This window comes from Thermobia domestica, chromosome 1 (genome assembly GCF_964235325.1).
Source record: "Thermobia domestica chromosome 1, izTheDome1.hap1.1, whole genome shotgun sequence".
Taxonomy (NCBI): Eukaryota; Metazoa; Arthropoda; class Insecta; order Zygentoma; family Lepismatidae; genus Thermobia; species Thermobia domestica.
The window spans coordinates 29,826,368-29,846,903 of NC_137454.1; the positions used below are offsets into that span (position 1 = coordinate 29,826,368).

Below are 20,536 nucleotides of genomic sequence, written 5' to 3' on the forward strand. Positions count from 1 at the left end.
CATGAAAGGGAAGGAAGGAAGCATCCTAGTACCTATATGTGAGGTACTATCCCGATATTTGTCTGGTGTGAATGAGAAAACCCCAGAAAAACCTTACTTAGGATTGCTGGCCTGATATAAGGGCTTTTACACCTTATCAACCGAGTGTCACCACCAGGAATCGAACCAAGAAACATGTAAATACACCTACAGAAGAAATCAATAAAGTGAAACTATTAAAATTTTAATTCATTTTAAAAATAGACTAGAATATTTCCCATAAAAATAAGTGAACATTATAAAGACTGTATGCATTATGTGCTTCAACTCGAAACAAATGCTCATGAAACGGAAAAGAAAACAGTGTCACTTGAACACACCACGTAAAGGAGTTTGGTTAGTATGGCATGATAGTTTCTCAATTATTATTGAAACCGAAAGTGGTAGTATATTTCTCCCACTTTCGGTTCTAGTAGCGAGATTAGAAATGAAATATATACTCTTAGAATGATTAGTTGATTGCACAAAACTTATTTCGCTATCTATTGTCTTTTTTTTTACTGTATAGTGGTCAACGTTAAAACCGGAAGTGGTTGATTGCTGCCACTTCCGGTTTGAATAGAGATTAAGAGAGAAGATGATACCTATCCTTAGAATGTTAAATTGATTTTTAAAAATTCGCTTCTCGCTATCTCTCATCTTTTTTTGTTCTATTTAGATCAATGTTGAAACCGGAAGTTACAGTGTTTTCTATCACTTAGAAGTAGAAAGTTTAAAATGGACCTGACATATATTTTTGGGATGCTTAGTGAATAGCAGAAATTCGCTTCTCTCTATTTATTATAGTTTTTGCTCTATAGTGATGAATGTTACAACCGGAAATGCTTGATTTCTAGCATTTCTGGTAGATGGATCACCTCTACCAGATAACCAAAAAAGTTCATGACGTTTGTGACGTCCCATTAGTTATGCGCTCACAGAGACGAAACGAAATGACGCACGTGGCCGCCAAGCAATCAGGAGTTAGTCTAGCTATCGACCTTCAGTTATACAAGCACGTTGCACACATACTGCAGTCATAGCTCGTCCATTGTCGAAGAGAAATGGAGGTGTCGAAGCAGTTTGTCCGTGTGTGTTTATTGTATGACTTTAAAGTCAACCTGTCAGCTGCCTCTTCAAGTCGCCGCATATGCCAAGCATTTGGGGACTATGCCGTGAACGAACAAGCATTGGTTCCAGAAATGTTGTTCGGGAGATGTGAGCAGTGGACGAACCTCGCAGTGTAAGACAACATGTGTTGCATGACGAGGTCCTGGAACCAGCCATCAAGGAGGACAGTGGTCTAACGTGTGATGACCTTGCAGAAAAGTCCCATGTTTCCGCTGAAAATCAGTCTGCACCTGCATGGGATGGGAAGGCATACAAGTTAAGCAAGTGCATATTTGCACTTCGGCAGTTAACAATGAACAGCGAGTGACAACCTTTTTGACCTTGCTCACTCGGCAGCTAAACATACCCACCTTCGATCGCTTGCTCACTAGTGACAAAAAGTAAGTCCTCTATGACACTTCTAAGCGTATCGGACATTGGTTGTCACCACGTGATGCTGCTCCTCACACTTCCAGATACTTCTGGACACATAAAAGATACAGGTTCCTCTCTGTACGATGGAATTATCGGCTAATGATACATTACGAGCTCCTGCCACCTGATCAGACCATCACTGCTGCCCTCTACTCTAAATAGTTGCAAAGAGTGCACCGTGCATTGCAATAGGAGCTAGCATTGGTGATTCGCAAGGCTGTGCTGTTCCTGCACGACAATGACAAGTGACATGTGGCAAACAGAACTCGGGAAACCCTTCAGAAACTTGGCTGGGAGACACTGTGCCATTCATCGTATTCACCGGATCTTCCACCAATTGATTACCGGATCTGCCTCGACAACCACCTCTGTGGGAGATCCTTCGCAAATGAGGAAGACCTGCAGAACGCACTCACGGACTTCTTTGTATCCACGACTGCCGGATTTTATCACCGGGGTAGTGTGCAGCTGCAGGAACGTTGGCAAAAGGTGTTGGATGCTGATGGAAATTACTTCGAAACCTAAAGGTACGTACTTCTACTGTACTGCTCTTTTTTATTACTGCTCTAGCACAGCATGAACTTTTCTTGGTTACCTGGTACCAACGAACTTTATTCCTAACTTTCGATTGGTTACCTGGTATCAACGAACTCTATTCCTAACTTTCGATTGGTTACCTGGTATCAACGAACTATATTCCTAACTTTCGATTGGTTACCTGGTATCAACGAACTCTATTCCTAACTTTCGATTGGTTACCTGGTATCAACGAACTCTATTCCTAACTTTCGATTGGTTACCTGGTATCAACGAACTCTATTCCTAACTTTCGATTGGTTACCTGGTATCAACGAACTCTATTCCTAACTTTCGATTGGTTACTTGGTGTCAACGAACTCTATTCCTAACTTTCGATTGGTTACCTGGTACCAACGAACTTTATTCCTAACTTTCGACTCTCCATCGTGGTCAAAGTTGATGGGAATCTGACAGGCAGTTCCTGAGATTTCTTTACTCCCGGATGGACGGACGGATACACAGACAGAGTAAAAATATAAAGGAGTGTTGGTAAACAGAATTCCTTAAAAATTTAAAACCCGTCGAATCAGTTTTTGTGATATCAGAGAGATATTATTGTGTTTCAGGTCATCCTGAAGCCGTATATTGCTGAAGCTACCCATGACACCATTATCTGATTTGGTCGAGAAAACGCTAACCCATATACTCCGTACACTGCACCTTCGGATTATCATTTGCTCTATTCGTTGAACAATAATCTGCGGAGAGAGCTGTTCCGAACTCTGAACGGGACGGGCGAGCCATGCACCAGATGACTTCATTGATTCAAGTTCCACTGACTTTCTATCGCTGTGAGTTGTCAAATCTGACCAAGTTATTGCTGTTTATGGGAACCAGTGGGGTACAAAGAAAGGGGCTCAGTTTTAGCCCCTACTTCAAGAAAATATAACACATGCTATAATATATAATATAAAACTCCTGAAAATACATTAACATAGGACCTTGAATTCCTCCTTGACGAAAATTATGCTCTACGCCACTGGCAGGGACTATTTGATTTTCGAGTTATGTCTTACTTTATGTTATAGGGTCAAAATCATACAGGACGGGATTGGGTTTAATTCCATAGCACAATGAAACAGCCAATATACAAGTATTTTAAATAACATTCGACAAGTACGTAAATCGCATTGAAATAGCAAACTCTCATACTTTCGAAATTCTCTGTATTATTTAGTTTTAAAAGCGATTTTCCTTGTTTACTTATTTGTTCCCCTGCTGAGAGGAAATTTCTCTGTACTAAGAAAGATATCTCCATCTTAATCTGTGTTAATCTTAGGATTCCTTTTTCCTGTTTTGTCCAGATCCATTGGAGTTGAATTGCGAAACGTACCTATTTCCTAACATCTCGGATAAACGATTGCTTTGGTTTCCTTAAACTAGTTTTTCAGTTCCTATCTGAAAACGTATTCGTATAAAGAAATAATGGTTTGATGCAAGAGATAAATAAAGAACAACTTTACCTTTAGCAGAAGCTGGTAGTCGTTGATCCTCTGAATCGGAAGCTTCAGGTGCTCGGACAAACTCTTATCGTCCCCGATCTGTTGACTGTACTCCTGGAATAAAAACAACGTAGACTATGTAATTAACATTCCAAACAATACCAAAAAAAAAAAAAAAAAACACTTTGCAAGTTTTTTTTTTATTTTTGATAAATTTCAACCAGTAACAATTTTTGGTGTTATTTCACCAATAGAAACCATGACTACATTATTTATCAGTGTTTCGGTGATTAAAAAATGATCTGACCACAAAGCGGTCAGTGTCAAATATAGAAGTAGGAGGGGAGAATTAGAACAGGTTACTATAAATATACCACATTGACTTGATCCCTAATCTTCCGTTGCAAGCGCTGCTATCGGCTGAAGGAATTCCACTCGCTTTCTCTAGCTTAGCAACAGCTGAACCCTTATTGGCTCAACGCGTGGGTGTGTGAGGTTGTGAGCTTTAGTTCGCATTTTTCCCACGGCTCAAGACATTTTGGCAGCACAATAGTTTTTGATATCTGAGTAGTATTATTAGTGATTATATAAAGTGCGAAGATGAAATAAAAGCAAGGGCAAGAATGGCGAAAGAAGCCGTTAGGAGGAAGAAAATACTATTTTGTAACCTTGAATAAAAAATTGATAAAATCATACAGTGCTTCTTGTGGAGTATAGTACCACATGGAGCAGAAACATTGACATTTTGCAAAAGTAATCGGAAACAACTGGAAGCTTTCAAAATGTGGTTGTAAAGAAGAATGGAGATAATTAGCTGAGTTGAGCAGAAAACAAATAAAAAGATGTTACAAATGGTGGGGGAGAGAAGAACAATTTTAGATATTACTATTAAGAAGAGAAACTGGTTGGGACATTGGCTAAGAGGGAACTGTATCATGAGGGATGAGTTAAAGAGTATGATGGCAGGAAAGAGAGGGAAGAGGCGAGGGAGACTACAATTAATGGACGATAAAACAGGAAAAAAATCGTACGTGAAGACGAAGAGGTTAGCGGAATACCGTGGAGCACGGAAGCTTCTCAGTTGCGGCAAGTAACCTGCCAATAATATCAGAATACCTATGATGATGATGTTAATTAGGACTCTAAAACACAAAATGCCAGTTAAATCTCAATTTCTTTAATGGTTTACACATAACACGTCTAGTAATAATTGAGCGGTTCAGGGAAACATAATAGTAAGTCACATTTTCCAACTTTCGCGTAAATTGAGAAAAAAAGTTCAAACATTCCCATCCAGTTCAATGCAATGGAACATACCACATTCCCTTGCTTCCCTGCGAATACATTTCCTAAATTAAACTACCTACATACTGTTCTATGGTTTAGTCCCAACCTATTACACATAATAACTCAATTTCAGCGGAAGTGTCGCTTATCATATTGTTCGCCTGAGCCGCTTGATTATAAAGTTTCGTTGTCAATTGATTACTATTTTCACTATCGTGAGACAATTCGTCGGTAAAGGCAAGTATGGGCGTAACTCGTAAAATTGTGATTTTGAGTTAGGAGCACCATGCATGCTTATTTAACCTGCTCTATCAACCACAAAACTTTCAGAGCTGAATGAATGAATGATATGAGCAGTCTGCGAAAGGCGTATCTTGAAATTCAGCGTCTAAAAACATCTACAAAGAGGCGTAACTAACATATACTTATTCGCCCGTTGATTAGTTCCTTTGTGATTTCTATTTGTGAATGAGTAAACTGGCATAATTCCTTTCTAGAAAGAAAACAAAAAAGAAAAAACAAACGAAAAAGAAAAGAAAACCGAACACATCACATATTATATTATTAAAACGAATAGATAATTTGCTCGTGACTTTTCTTCAGTCGTGTTTTGCAATGTGTTGCTCAAGTCCAAGAATTAAGTGAGGCGTTGAGAATAATAACGGCAGATCATAACCAAAGTTCATTTTGAGAAAAAGATGGCATTATCTCTTACATTCAATAATGTCCATTTGCACTACGTGCTAATTTTAAGATGGAATATGAGAGTGTTAGGGATTCTACTTCTCTATTCTTAAGAACTTATGACATGTCTGAAGTGAAGTTAGTTCGTATTATGATCATTATTTCCTATAACATTTAATTTGGTGAATAATAGTATGCTGAATATAAAACAGTTCCGTGTTGTGCTAGGTAAATAATAAAAATATGATTTAAATTTTTTTTTTTTTTTTTTTTAATAAGGGACACCGTATTACATTGTATTGTTAGCAATTGCAATGTGCAGGATTAGTTTAAGTTGCATTAAAAGTAATATTTTTCTGTAGGATTCTTATTTTGTTATACAGTATTCTTATTTTATATCAGCAATTGCTAGTTAATAATTCTTACTGAGTTCAAGATACGAGTATAATAATACAAAATTCTTTATTGAAAATAAAACTTGCGAGAAGAAAACATTCTTATTGATGATAATTTAATTTGTTCCTTTCAAAAGAAACAGCACATTTAAGTATATCAGGGACATTACTACTTTTTGGCCACAATTACAAACACACTGGAGTGTCATCAGCAGTGATGATTACGAAAGTACAGGGTCGCCCAACCGAGTGTATTCTTATTCTTATTGTTGTTCTTCATACTACAGTATAACCTCGTTAACACGAACTCGCTTAAGCCGAACACTCGGTTAGGACGAACAAAATTTCGGTCCCGGCATCGCTGTACGTTATCTTATAGGAAGTTTTATCGGTTAACACGAATTTCGGTTAGCACGAATTACGAACTAATTTTTAGTCCCTTGAGTCAGTAAAGGTTTTCATTTAACACGAACTTTCAATCCTTTGTTTTTTTTTCAGATAATTTTTTTATTTCAGATTTCACTCCAGATCAGTTTTTGTCATACAGCATTTATACAGACGAAAATTGCCTTGTAAATAAGAGAAAAACCAGAAACAGGTATCTTTCCTCTCTTATGAGGTGTTGATTCTGTTTTCCGTCAAGCGCTGAACATGCAGGTGCTTGGCAGACGAGCTGGCGACAGCTCGAGACAAAACCTCTTCTCTCCCCTGTAACTCCAAACTGGTGACAGCAATCATAAATACCTTTCCGTTACTAGCGGTACTCACCCTGCTAGCGGAGTTATCAATTTTATAACTTGACCTGGATTTTCTGCGTGGAAACTTTTCTTTTTAATCTTCGAAGATGGGATAATAAACTTACTGTAGTGTTTTCACTTTTCGGAGGATGGTACCGAGACTGAAACTAGTCTCGATCTCGATCTTAACTCGAATTTGAGACCGAGAAGTGCTTTTCGAAATCGAGACGAGACCGAAACTCTCAGTCTCGTCTCGATACAATTCTTTGGATGGTATCAAGACAGAGAATAGTCTTGGTCTCGTCTCGAATTTGAAACCGAGACGAGACCGAGGCTACTCAGTCTCGTCTCGATACTATCTCTACTGTTTTCTATGACATACATAATATACTGTAGTGGTATGTATAGTCTGTATACTGTAGTGTGTATGTATGGAGAAAATGTATTCAAATAATAAAATTTAGGACCCCGGTTAACACGAATTCTTTTAACACGAACTCCTGATTTTTCAGTCCGTTAGAATTCGTGTTAACGAGGGTTTACTGTACTACTACTACTAATGATGATGATGATGATAATAATAATAATAATAATAATAATAATAATAATAATAATAATAATAATTATTATTATTATTATTATTATTATTATTATTATTATTATTATTATTATTATTATTATAGCCACACACGCTGTGGCACTTCGATTCTTCCTGAGTTCAAACTGCGAAACATGGAAACACAAATTTTCTCGCAAAGGAATATTCAGAACAGGTACTCAGTATCTGAAAACGTACCGGAACGCTGCCCTGGCAGTAAGTAAAGTAGTAGGGCATCGCCTAGGTGCACCCCGGCTCGACTTCATTCCTGATCATTAGTGTATTCTTGAACGCTTAACACTATTGTTGTATCTTATTTTTAATTTCTCAAGAGTGTAACTTAAACTTTTTTTTTAAAACAAAAAAAAAAAAGAGCGGCGGAAGGGCGTAGCTGATTGAGGCACATTTTTCCCGCCACAAGTACAATGTGGTCAACCGTTAATAGTACAGTATCTTCAGAAACACTAAGGTCAAAGCTTTCTTGGTACAAGGTATAACGTTATACGAACAATTTCAAATCGCTTTCCTGTAAAATTAAAAATATTCAGATAAGACTGTACGTTAGAGGTCAGCAAGGGCCGGAATTTTTAGCCCGGGCCCGGCCCGTGAATTTATAATGTGAGGCCCGAACCGAATCCGAAATTTGTTTTAGCCTTTAGGACCGAGCTCCTGTGATAATTAAATGGGCCGGAATTAAGAAACTTAATTAACACAAAATAGCATTTTTTATTTACAACAATTACAGGTTTAATTTTGCAGTTTAAAATTTTACATGATTCATAGAGAGTAATTAAATAAAGATTATCGTTTACACTTATTAACTATATGAGTTGTCTAAAGAAAATGGTCATTCACACGAATTATGTCTTCGTTAGCCTCGGTGCATAATCGTGGGGCCGCGGTGGCTCATTGGTAGAGTGTTCACCTCTGATGCTTGGGGTCCCGGGTTCGATCCCAGTCCCCGCGAAGTGAACTTTGTGGTGGACAAACGCCGTGTGCGTGGGTTTCCTCGGGGTTCTCCCACTTTCTTCATTCCACCATTTTCATTCATTACTCATCATCATCGTCTCCTTTAGCCTAACCGGCATATGCTTGGGACGTAAAACTCAAAGATTTCATTACGGTGCATAATCGTGGGACATTAAACTAAATATTTCATTTCATTTATATAAATTCTCATGAAATTGAAACATGACTACTCCAAAAGCGCGTACGCTAACCTCTTAGCCACCGAAGAGCTCTCAATGAGCATCGAGCCCGGGGTCTCGTGCACCAAAAGCAAAGCATGCACACTAGCTATAGACCAGCAAATACGGTTTGCACTCCTCGGTAGTTCTTACACTGTTTGAAAAAAAATGAAATGAAATCTTTGTGTTGAGTTAAATATAAAACCGGTTACTCAATAGAGAAAGTGCGAGGAAACAGGAGAACCCCGAGGAAGCCCACGCACACGGTGTTTGTCACCCACAAAGTTCACTTGGCGGGAGCAGGGTTTGAGCCCAAGACCTCATGTACCAGAGGTAAACGCTCTACCACTGAGCCCCGCGGCCCCCTTAAACTGTTTGATAGGTCGAAGTCTCTCTAATATAGATAGACAATAACCTGAACTCAAACGCTGAAGATATGGTTAAAACGACCATGCCCGAACTGGGACTCGAACTCAGATCAGTCTCACCCAGCAGTGTCATTTGATATTTTGCTTGCGAGTGCATGATTTGCTACCTATATAAGTAAATTTTCATCTTTTCATCACTATATTACCATACTATGAATTAAACTGTGTCTCCAATTCAATTGGGCCAACTGCCTCCTCCTGCCTAGGTCCGGCTACACCCACCGGCTACTAAACCAAAATAACACTGTTTAAAAACAAAGAACGTCAAACGCTAGCGGTCACAACAAAACTGACCTTACGTAAATAAAATACGTGGTGATTTGAAATTGAAATTATTTCTATACTTTACAAAAACAACTGCTGTGAAAGAACGTACTAGATACTATTTCAAATGCGTCATTATTATGAACACGCATTGTAAATGTTTAGGTATGTATGAGTAAACCCAGTCATGGAATTTGACAAAATTAGTTCATGAATCAACGACATTACTTCATCAAGATTTTTAGCAACGCTTCGTCTACGTCACTGAAAGTTGGTTAACGTCATGTTTATCCATTCATCTCGCTCCCTGAATTAATCTCAAGCGTATTTGCTATGCTTTCTATCAACATTGTTCTACTTTTCAATTATGAACGGGTATTTCAAGAAACAGATCTTTCATATTCAGTGTTTTATGTAACTAACTCAGTATTTTATTGTGTACTAGCAAAAGTTCCAGATCTTTACACGATGGTAGACCAAGGCTTACTAAATATAAAACCGGAAATATGATAGGTTGTTAAAGGATTACTAAATATAAAACCGGAAATATATATAAACTGCTTTACTATTATAGAAATTTCTCCCTTTAGAAGTGCAATTTTCGAAAACGACGAAACATGTATTCTCTTATTTTAAATTAAGAATTTATCTACCGAATTCCATACCTCGAACTTAAGGAAATCCTCATATTGGACGTTTTCTGCATAGAGAATCGGAAATTTGTATTTTAAATATATTGCCCTTCCTTTTCCTGTAGAATCGCCTATTGAAAATGTTAAAAAAACACATCTTTATTTCTAATGGAGAGTTTATACAGTGAAATTCACACCTCCAACTTAAACAAATCCGTACATTCTGCATTTTATGAATAAAAACGATCGGAAATGCGAATATTAACAAATTTCCCCTGGCAGGAGCAAAATTTTTGAAAACGCTTAAACAGGGCATTTCCTTACCATTATTTGGGAGTTTATAAGACAAATTTTTCACCTTCAACTTAAGTAAATCCCCATATTGTGCATTTTATGATTATAAAATCGGAAACTAGAATTATAAAAACTTCCTCTTAAGGCGGAATTTTCTCAAACGCTGGAAAAAATATCTAGTTTCTTTTGATTAGGAGTTTATATGTCGCGTTTAATCTTGCTAACTTAAAAGATTCTTGAGATACTCTATTACTAGCAAAAAAGGTAAAGGGAAAGAGCTCTTCTTCATTTTCCTTAAGATAATGTTTGAAAAATCCTTTTTTATATCTTGTTTCTGTGACAAAAGGGGTTTTCTGTAGTAAATCACACGTTTCTGCTGTATAGTAGTATGATCTGGTTGTTGATAAGGGAAGTCATTTTCATTCTTCCATATAGGTGTGGATATCAAATTTCTTTGTTCATAATACAATTACAATTTTTGGTTGTAAACAATGAGAGATATTTATCATTTTCATTAAAATTGTTCTAGTTATAACAATGAAGCCATTTTACACTAATAAGTAACAACCAGACATGAGATAAGTTGAGTTGAGTTGATTTTGAATTTAACGTTCCTTTCAGCAGCAAGGATATATGAGACGGGACCTACTGATTAACGTGGAATCCAAACCACATGAGCTCCCGGTAGGAATCGAACCAGGGTCTCCAACTCCAAAGGCGGTTCGCTAACTGCTTAACCACGAAGGAACTCACATGATATAAGTATTAGGGAATTTAGAATTATAAAGACCTGGGCCTCTTTTAAATTAAAGTCATTATCATTCTCTTTAGGGATGCGCACGAGACGAGTCGAGACAGGATTTTCCTGACAAAATTCTAGTCGAGACACGGCTCTTCCAATAGAGAAATATACAATTTTCGAGTCGAGACATCACTTTTACAGCACATTTTCGAGACGAAACAGCCACAAATCTTGTCTCGTGCGCATCCCTAATTCTCTTGCTTGGACACAGGGCAAACTCACGAAAAGACTGAGTCAGGGTTTCTGGCCGTCGAACTCGAGCGCGGGACACTCGGGGTGAAAGATAGAAATGCTAATATAATATGTAGAATCATATTTACGTCATATTTACAGATACCTTTAATTTTTTATTGTTGGTTACCATAGGTAATTGTGTGTATTTAAATATTTGGTTGGTCTGGAGTTTTAGCATCTTTCTGAGAATCAAAGGCATATGAAATGTAGACTTACATCGTAATACGAAATCAAAAATTTATAAGCTCCTGGATTCGAGCCTAGGTCCTACGACGACGGTGTGTGTCTGCTAATCATATAGCTAGGAAGGGGTCTGTGTGCCTTTCCGTTTGGCTTATTGGTCACAGATAAAGAGATCCAGCACTAGTGAGGTAATTGGAAAGCTACTTGAATTAAGAGCAAGCAACTCCGGCTTTGAAAGCCAAAAATATCAATAGAGCTTTCTTTGCATTCCAATGGGATGTGCTTATCATGTAACAATATTTGGATGTCCAAAAGTTGTCCTGTAATTGTATCAGAAAGAGCCCAGAAATCCAAGGAATCGCACAGGAAGTCCCGTTTCCGGAACTTGAGTGGTTATCTGGATTTCCATAAAGTGCCCAAGAGATATACAGTGGCGAAGGGTCCCAGGATTTCCCAATATTCTGGAACTAATGCGCCTTGGACGTCCAAAGAACGTCTCAGTGGTATGTGAACAAGCTTCTAATTGCGACAAATGGACTGTCAGTAGAGAGGTTACTTATGATGATGATGATGACATTGTATATATACTTCGTACTAAAATTTATGAACTATAAGTATACTAAAAGTCAAACTGTATGACGTCATTTAAATCTTGAAATACCACAAAAGATGGCTTTACGAGCATAAGAAACGTGCTTCTTCTTTATTTAAATAGTTCTATAAAAATCATAGTTAGCACTTTGATCAGCACTAAGTCATAATGAACATGAAGAGAGAATGTGTTTTAACTACAATGTAGTTAGGACAGTAGATGGAAAGGTTAGGGAATGTCATGCCATTAATTCAATCTAAGTACTCTTGGATGGGAGTCAAGAAATTTGTGTCGTATCTAACTTCGGATCGAAGCATTGACAACTAACAACCACATTCTGAAGATCCGCAACTACTAAACATAGATTTCGGTCGATTAACTACAGAGGACAAGTCTCCAACTTAATCTGGTATCGACTCCGATATATTTTTTACAGAAGAGAGTTTTTATAATAACGTTTATTCCTTTCATTTATCTTTGGTACGAACGAAACAGAAACAAATATATTTTTATTTCACTTACTGGCATATTGTTAATTTTTTAAAAGCGAAAATACCATTTTTGAAAGATTCTTTATACTAACTTTACGTAGGTACGTAGGCTATTTGACATTTTTACCATTTATCAAGTTCTTTTTTTAAATTAGAATTACCATTTACGCCTACCTGACTACAATTTTTAGTTGATAATAACAGTTGTTATTTTTCTCACTTTGAAGCTGTGGTCAATAAGGTATCTACTTATCTAACTGACGATCCGGGATTGAATTCCTGATGTAAGCGGGATTTATTCTTTCATTGTACCCACTTCAAAATGTACCCACTTTAAATTTCGAGATTCGAGATTCATCCATCGTATGTCAAGTCAGTATCTGGAGAAACGTGAAGATAAAGGTGGCCGAAGCAATTATGGTCAAATTACGTTATCGGCATAATCCAAGGAACATATTTGATACTAAAATATTGATAAACTATAGCAACTACAGTATATTATACTTCCCAACTGTCCTATGCGTAAATAGAAGAAGTCTTATAGAACTTCTATGGCCGTTTATCTGTCGATTCGTTAACAAGTAAGAGATACTGAGAAATGATTTCCTTCCTTTCGTTAACAGGTAAGAGATACCGAGAAATGATTTTCTTCATTCCATTAACAGGTAAGAGAGACCGAGAAATGACTTTTCTTCTTTTTTTCTTTTCATATGGATTCAATGTCCCAAGATTAGGTTACATTTCTTCCTTTAACTCTTTCAAACTATAAGCGATAGAGATCTAGCATTTCGGTTTCAACATCGATTACTATAGAGGTAAAAGAACAGTTTTTTTTAAAAAAAGAAAAAAAAATACTAATTCAATGTTTTAAGAATAGAATACATCTTTAACCTTATGTGGCGATTAAAACCGTAAGTGGTAATAGACTTCTACAACTTTCGATTTCAATATTGTTTCCATAGAACAAACAAAATAACAGGAAGTGATAAATGTTTATATATGTAAATGGACTAGCTGAAGTAACCGTTCTTTGCATGGGGAGAAGAGGTTTATGGGAATTATTTTAATTTCTTCCCTCCTTAGGAAACGCAAGCGGCTGAATGTTTCCTTCAAAGACATCAGGAGTCTCACTATTCATCTTAGCAACCACAAAAATTATGGACTGGTTCATTAATATCCGTCGATTTTGATTTTTTTTTTTTTTTTTTTACAAATCGCCTCTCTCTACGTCCGTCCCCTATACTGATGAGGGTTGACAACTGCATCGGAAGGATCACTGTTCATTAGCGATAATGAAAACTATTGATTGGATACTAATATTGATCGTTTCCGGATATTTTTATATGTCGACCCCTTTCCATTCTCGCCCCTCAACCTTGTGCCAATAGTGGATAGATTTGGCATTTGGTATGTCACTATTCATCTCAGCGACTCCGAAAACTATCGATTGGACACTAATATCGGTCTTTTTGACATTACCTCTCATCTCTTAATGAAAATGTGCTATCATCGTAAGCTAGAATAGGGTTCACTCATGTACCAAAAATCACCAAAACGCACCACTCACCACTAAGAGGAGTTAGTCGTTAGACATTGTGACATCCATTTTTCTGCCCTTTAGGCTAAAGGAGACGATGATTAAAGCAAGTCAATGATGATGCAAGAATTGATGGAATGAGAAAGTGGGAGAAAATGGTAATATTTCGAGAAAACCCACGGACACGATGTTGTCCACCACAAACATACTTGAGCGGGGATCGAACCAGGGACCCCATGTACCAGAGGTAAGCACTCTATTACTGAGCCGGGGGCCGCGGTGGCTCAGTGGTAGAGCGTTCACCTCTGGTGCTTAGGGTTCCGGGTTCGATCCCAACCCCCGCCAAGTGAACTTTGTGGTGGACAAACACCGTGGCGTGGGTTTTCTAGGGGTTCCCCCGTTTCCTCCCACTTTCTTCATTCCACCATTTCATTCATTACTCATCATCACCGTCTCCTTTAGCCTAACCGGCATAATCGTGGGACGTAAAACTAAAAGATTTTCTATCACTGAGCCACCTTGTCCCCCACAATCACTGAATAGTACACAATAACGACTAAATTTGTTGATTTCAGTAAAAGGAATACATTGAGTTTCTATCACCGCTTCCTTTAATACAGCCCTTGAATTAGTTCAGGGCTCAGTGGTAGAGCATTTACCTCTGGTGCATGGGGTCCCTGGTTCGATCCCAGCTCGCGTCAAGTGAACTTTGTTGTAGACAAACACCGTATGTGTGGATTTCCTCGGGGTTCTTCCATTTCCTCCCATTTCCTTCATTTCATTTATTTCTCATCATCACTGTGTCCTCTAGCCTAGCCGGCAAAATCGTGGGACGTAAAACTGAAAGATTGCATTTCATTTTCATTTGAATTAGTCCAACTAAATGATAAAATTCACTAGAACGAAGTTCTTTTAGCATGCGATATTTAAGTTTGCATAGACGTTGGATTCCATATTCAATGTGACAACTATAATTCCACATTTCTTATTAGGAAATTGAACTTCCTTCGCAAAGAGTAAACCTTTAAAATGAAATTTTACCGGAAAGTCATTGCCTGTTACTATAAGCGTTTATTATACTAATGAATAACACAAGACAATTTCGACATTAGTAAAAAGTGTTTGTTGTTCCCCAAAACAAAATTCTTCGCATCTACCTCAGAGATTATATAAATGGATATATACTAACGTTTACTGCAAGAGTACTTTGTCAGTCTCAACGGTGAGAAGGGTCGTTGAACTTAAACCAAAGAATGAGAACGTGATGGCTCAATGGAAGAGCTCTCACCTGTAGTGAAAAGAGGTCTTTGTGAGTTTGTGATAGACAACATCGTGTTGATATTTTTTTTTGAGTTCTTCCGTTTCCACCCACATTTTCATTTCACTATTTCTATCATAATTATTCATTGTCATTAATAGTATGTCTCCTTTAGCTAAAGTGTATAATAGTGAGATGTTTAATTTAAAATATTTTTTTGAACCAACGAAATTATTGAAAACACTTGTTTTTACAATTGTTTACTACCGAGCTGTCCATAATCCATTAGTCACCATTTTTAGGATTTCAACTGTCTAATCCTAAATTCACTGTGAAAACGAGAATTCCTTCCTAAACCAATAAAATATAAAAAAATTTTTCTATCTATTGCCTGCAATTTTCTTGTTTGACGATTATATGTCTTTCTGAAACTACAGTACTAGAAGTCAGAGCACCTACATATCGGAGAAATATTAATTGACGTGAAGAAGGGAATATCTTTGTAATAATGCTACGATTGGAAAGTCCTTGAAATACATGGTATCTTAATTTTCAGTTGATCCTTCCACATGAGTATCTAAATTTCCAATTCTCTATATATATGCGTTTTGAATCATAGAAGAAAGATGTTGATTATCTCTTGCTAACTCCCTTATGTTTAATTCGTTATGCTTGAGAAGCTATAAAAACCAGTTCCGATATACTGACTTCGACTATTTCGTTATGTTAGGGTAAGTGGTATAGAACTGACTTCCACTCATATACTCTTATACAGTAGCGCACCCACGGGGGATCCACCGGATCCAGATCCGCCTCCCAAAACTTCCTAACTCATCATACATTTTTACACTATCTTAATAAAACTACACTTGTTTAACGGGTAAATGATTGATGTAGCATGAGAATTTGATCTTACACTTCATCTATACTTTTTCTCTTATAAAAACAATCTAGTTCTATCATTTTCTACCCTGAAAATATAGGTGGAAGTATTTTAGAATCACTTATCGGGTACAGAATAATGTCTGTTCAATACTACATAGATGTAGTGGCTTGTAGTATTGAACCCTCTCCCCCGACAAAAATTTCTGGGTGCGCGCCTGCTCTTATACACCCTCTTGGGTGGATAGTTAACGTTATCTCTTTCCATAAGAGAGATCGCGTTCGATCCCACGTTAAGCTTTGAGTCCACATTCTCCTTGATCGCAAACTCCAAATATTAATACCCAATCCTCGTTGAATCATTCATTCATTTTATTTTGAAGTATCCACCAAGCTAAATGACAATATTGTTCTTCTATATTATTTATTAAAAAAAAATGGGTTAATGTCCATAAAAGATGAACAGTGTTTACTAAGCTAGTCTAATTATTTCGCGTAAGTGACACCAGAATTGGTTCGTACATGTTCATAAATGTTTTGCGAATAATGGCAATTTTAATTATTGTCGATCCACCTACTTTCCATTTTTTTAGTAAGTAAATGCAAGACTAATAAGCATAAGTTTGTTTTTGTTTCAACAACTTGAACTCGCGGTTTTGTTTCTCGCTACTGTGATGGCGCTGCATGTCATACCCAGCATCCATATTTGGAAACATGATATCAGATCTATGTATGCAACCCAGCGTAGCTCGAACATTATATTTTGTTTACACTGTAGCACGCAGGTAGTTAGTAGCATGCGTCACGACGAATACCTTACATAGAGTGTTAAGGTCAGGGCGCTTACCTTACGAAAACAGGGGAGGTTTGTCCGTCGTCGTTTGAAGTGGACGCACTCTCACCTCTACGAGGAATGGCGACGCTGTTTCGTTCGTCTACTGCTTCCGATCGAGGAGAGAACGAAAGGGCCCCTCTGCTAAATCTGGAGCGCCTTGTTCGCTGCACTAAATATAGCCTCTCTCATTCGCTGTCGTACCAGCACCACCCGCGGGACAAACCCACTGCTAGGGAGTCGCTACCGAGACCTGTTGCATATGCACACGCTGAGCACCTCTCACCGCCATACACTCATAATTAACTATCAGGAACGCGGAAATGCACGCACAAACACGCACGCACACATGTATACTCTAATGCCAAAGAAAGTTTGTACAGTCAAGTTCAAGAACGAACACCTATCTTTCTTTCTTTTGAGAACTTCTGAAGTATTTTCTAACACTAAACCTCCTGGTATTATGACTTACGAAGAGTTAGCCAATAAGTTGGCTATTCGTTGGGTGATGTGTGGACAGTATACTTTCTCTTCTTTCGGCGTCACATCAGACATTTTAGACCAGACTTCCCTATCTCTTAATCAAAGTAACTCTCGATTGGACATTTCTGTTGTATCGCCGGACTACACGAAAATCGAAAAAAGTACCGAAATGTACCAAATTAGGTTAGGTTAAGTCACCATATTCCTGAAGTACCTTTCGTAGCAGCTTTTTGCCACTTGCATTCAATGTCACGTACCTGCTTTCCAAACTGTGGCCCCGGGTAGCGTAGTCGTTAATGCTCTCGCCTTCGGTGCGACCAGTCCCGGGTTCGATTCCCGGTGGGTGAACTTGGTCGAAAAAGTGTAAAAAGCTTTTTCAGATCTGCCAAACTGAATGAGATTTTCCAGGATTTTCCTCGTTCAAACCAGGCAAATGCCGGGATGGCACCTAACTTATAGGTCCCAGGTCACTTCCTTTCTTTCCCATCCTTTCTTCTTTCCCTTTCCCAGGATAGTGTGCTCGCCGAGGGACGTCATCCCACAACTGTGACGGGCTAAATGGCCTTAGATGTCAAAACCCAGAAATCTAAATAATATGTTCCTGAAATAATATGTTTATCTTCTTTTCGGTAGTTTCAATTCGTTTCCACACTTACGACAAACTGTTCGCCTGTTCAATAGATAGTGTTTTTCACACGATTTCAATAACAGACGCTCGTTATTATTGTATAATTCGATAAAACTCAAACACAATATATCATAACCTTGACATATACGTGCGATACCCAAACTACCTTTCGCGCCACTAAATCACAACAAATGTACTTCTCCGCCAAATAGCCCCTTCCGCTTCAACATATAGTGCTGCTTACAACATCAAAGCCAACAACAGCGACAAAAACCTTTACCTCAACTATTCCCCTCGCCTGACTTTCTCTCACTCTTCCTCACAAACCAAAGTATACTCTACAATTCACCCGAGAAATTTCCTAAAATTGGTCCCGTGATACAACAGTTAACCCTTCGATTGTCTCACGACACTGGATAACATAGAAAATTCGATAGTCCAACCGCGAATATGCGAGGCAAAATACACGTGCTAACAATTCGACTCTAAAATCTACTTTCTTTTAAAATATTATCAATGAAAAGGACTAAGATTTGAGAGTCATTTAAAGGTACTATCCCGGTTTCACTTTGTGGATTTGATGCAGAAACTCAAACAAGATGGTTAGTTACAGGATTTGAATATGAGATCTCATTACTACTAACAGAAATGTTATATTTATTTATTTATTGAACCAAGAATAAGCAAATATTTATCATTCGACTTCATAATTATGCCCTGCTGAGTCTTGTTTCTCCGTCCGTCTGGCTCTCTGTTCCATGACTCGCAAAACATCCGATTTTAATGACAACTCGCATATGCTATTATTTCAGAATAGCTGAAAATGCCCGTTTTCATAATAATACAATATCTTTAAAACTTCTACGTCTTGATTATCTCTGCATATTACTGCATTTTTCAAACTATTAAAGTATATACAGGGTGTTTCAAGACAACACCGAAAACGTCTAGGAGGTGATTCCTGATACCAAAACAAGACACACAAAAATATAGACCAACCTGCGTGCGGAAATCCGTAATTTCAGAGTTATAATTCGCCGAAATCATGAAAAAATGAACTTTAAAGGTCCATAGCTCCAATACTATGGGACCTATCGTAGTCGGGTAAAGACATCACTTAGGAACTAGTATGTGCTCTATCAAATATTCATACTTCAGAATCCTGTGGTAGTTCTGCAACAATTTTTATAGAGGTAGTTTGTGAGTGCTTCAAATTGAATGCCCGTAGCCAAACTCCCTCTATAAAAATTGTTGCATGAGTACCGCAGGATTCTGAAACATGGATATTTGGATAGGATACATATTAGCTTCTAAGTGGTCTTGACTCAACTGCGATAGGTCCTATAGTTTTGGAGCTATGGATCTTTGAAGTACATTTTTCATGTTTTCGGCACCCTATAACTTCGAAAGGAAGCATTTGTGCACCCAGGTTGGTCTATACTTTTTGTTTTATCTTGATGTCAGTAATCTCCTCCCAAAACATTGTTGTCGGTGTTGTTTTCAAACACCCTGTATAAATAAATAAACAATTCGTTCAAAATATTTACATATTTCATCTACGCTCAACTACAAAAGCAAAGCTTGGCCTCTCTTTTTTTAATAACACAAAAAGTGCTAGTGCTTTATCTAAAAACGCTTGTTACTTTTTGTTTTAGATTAGTGTAATGTTCAGCAGCGAGGCTATATCACACGTGGTCTTACAGCTTAACGTGGGATCCGAACCACATAGTTTCCTCCGAAAATCGAACCTGGCTCCACAGTGCCAGAAGCGCGTCCGCTAATCGCTTTGCCACGAGGGAGCTCAAAACACATATTACCCATCAAATAGGTTTATGGGAAATATTTGGAAGTTATATTTGAACCCTTTCCCCCTTTAAGTCGCGCATTTTAATCAAAATGACATAAATAAATACCCAGTTCTAGGCAGGTACAACTATATTTAAAAATAAGGGCACTATTTCTCAGTGAAAGAGCGCTTAACTCTGGTCCGTGGGGTCCCTAGTTCGACTACAGGCCAAGAAAGTTGTGGTGGACAACATCGTGTCCGCGGGTTTTCTCGGAGTACCCTCTCACATTTTCATTCCACCAATTCTTCCATCATAATTCAATTGCCTCTCTTCGTAAAGACGAAAGTAAGATTTGCATGCTGTGTCACTCCAGAAAAAATAAAGTGAACCTTATAAATGTGTGTGATCACAACGGACAGCAATGCATGCTCTGCAATGTGCTCCCACGCTGCTCACAAACTTGGTAATGACTTAAGTTCCATTACTTCAACATTACTATTGATAACTGCTGGATGGTCCTTTGTGCATCTCTACATGCTGCAAAAAGTCTCCCCATTGCATGCCAAACGTGTTTGATGGAATTCAAGTCGGGGAGAAGGCAGGCCAGTCCACTCACCTAATTTCCTTTCGTTCCAAGAGATTGCAATCTGAGGTGGTCGTTGCGGTCGTGCATTATGATTCATAAAGAAAAGTTGGAGCCGACTGCACCTCCGAAAAAAAACGCATGTGAAGAAAGA

General features: G+C 37.9%; 1 protein-coding gene across 9 annotated transcripts in view; it reads right to left on the reverse strand.

Moving 5' to 3' along the window:
• Obsc (Obscurin) overlaps window positions 1–20,536 on the reverse strand; it is a 633,182-nt gene that overhangs the window by 235,577 nt on the left and 377,069 nt on the right. For all 9 annotated transcript variants that reach the window (XM_081756092.1, XM_081756083.1, XM_081756059.1 and 6 more), the window contains one exon: window positions 3,606–3,698. In XM_081756092.1, the coding sequence (XP_081612218.1) occupies window positions 3,606–3,698 (93 nt within the window). The remainder of the gene's footprint in view (window positions 1–3,605; window positions 3,699–20,536) is intronic.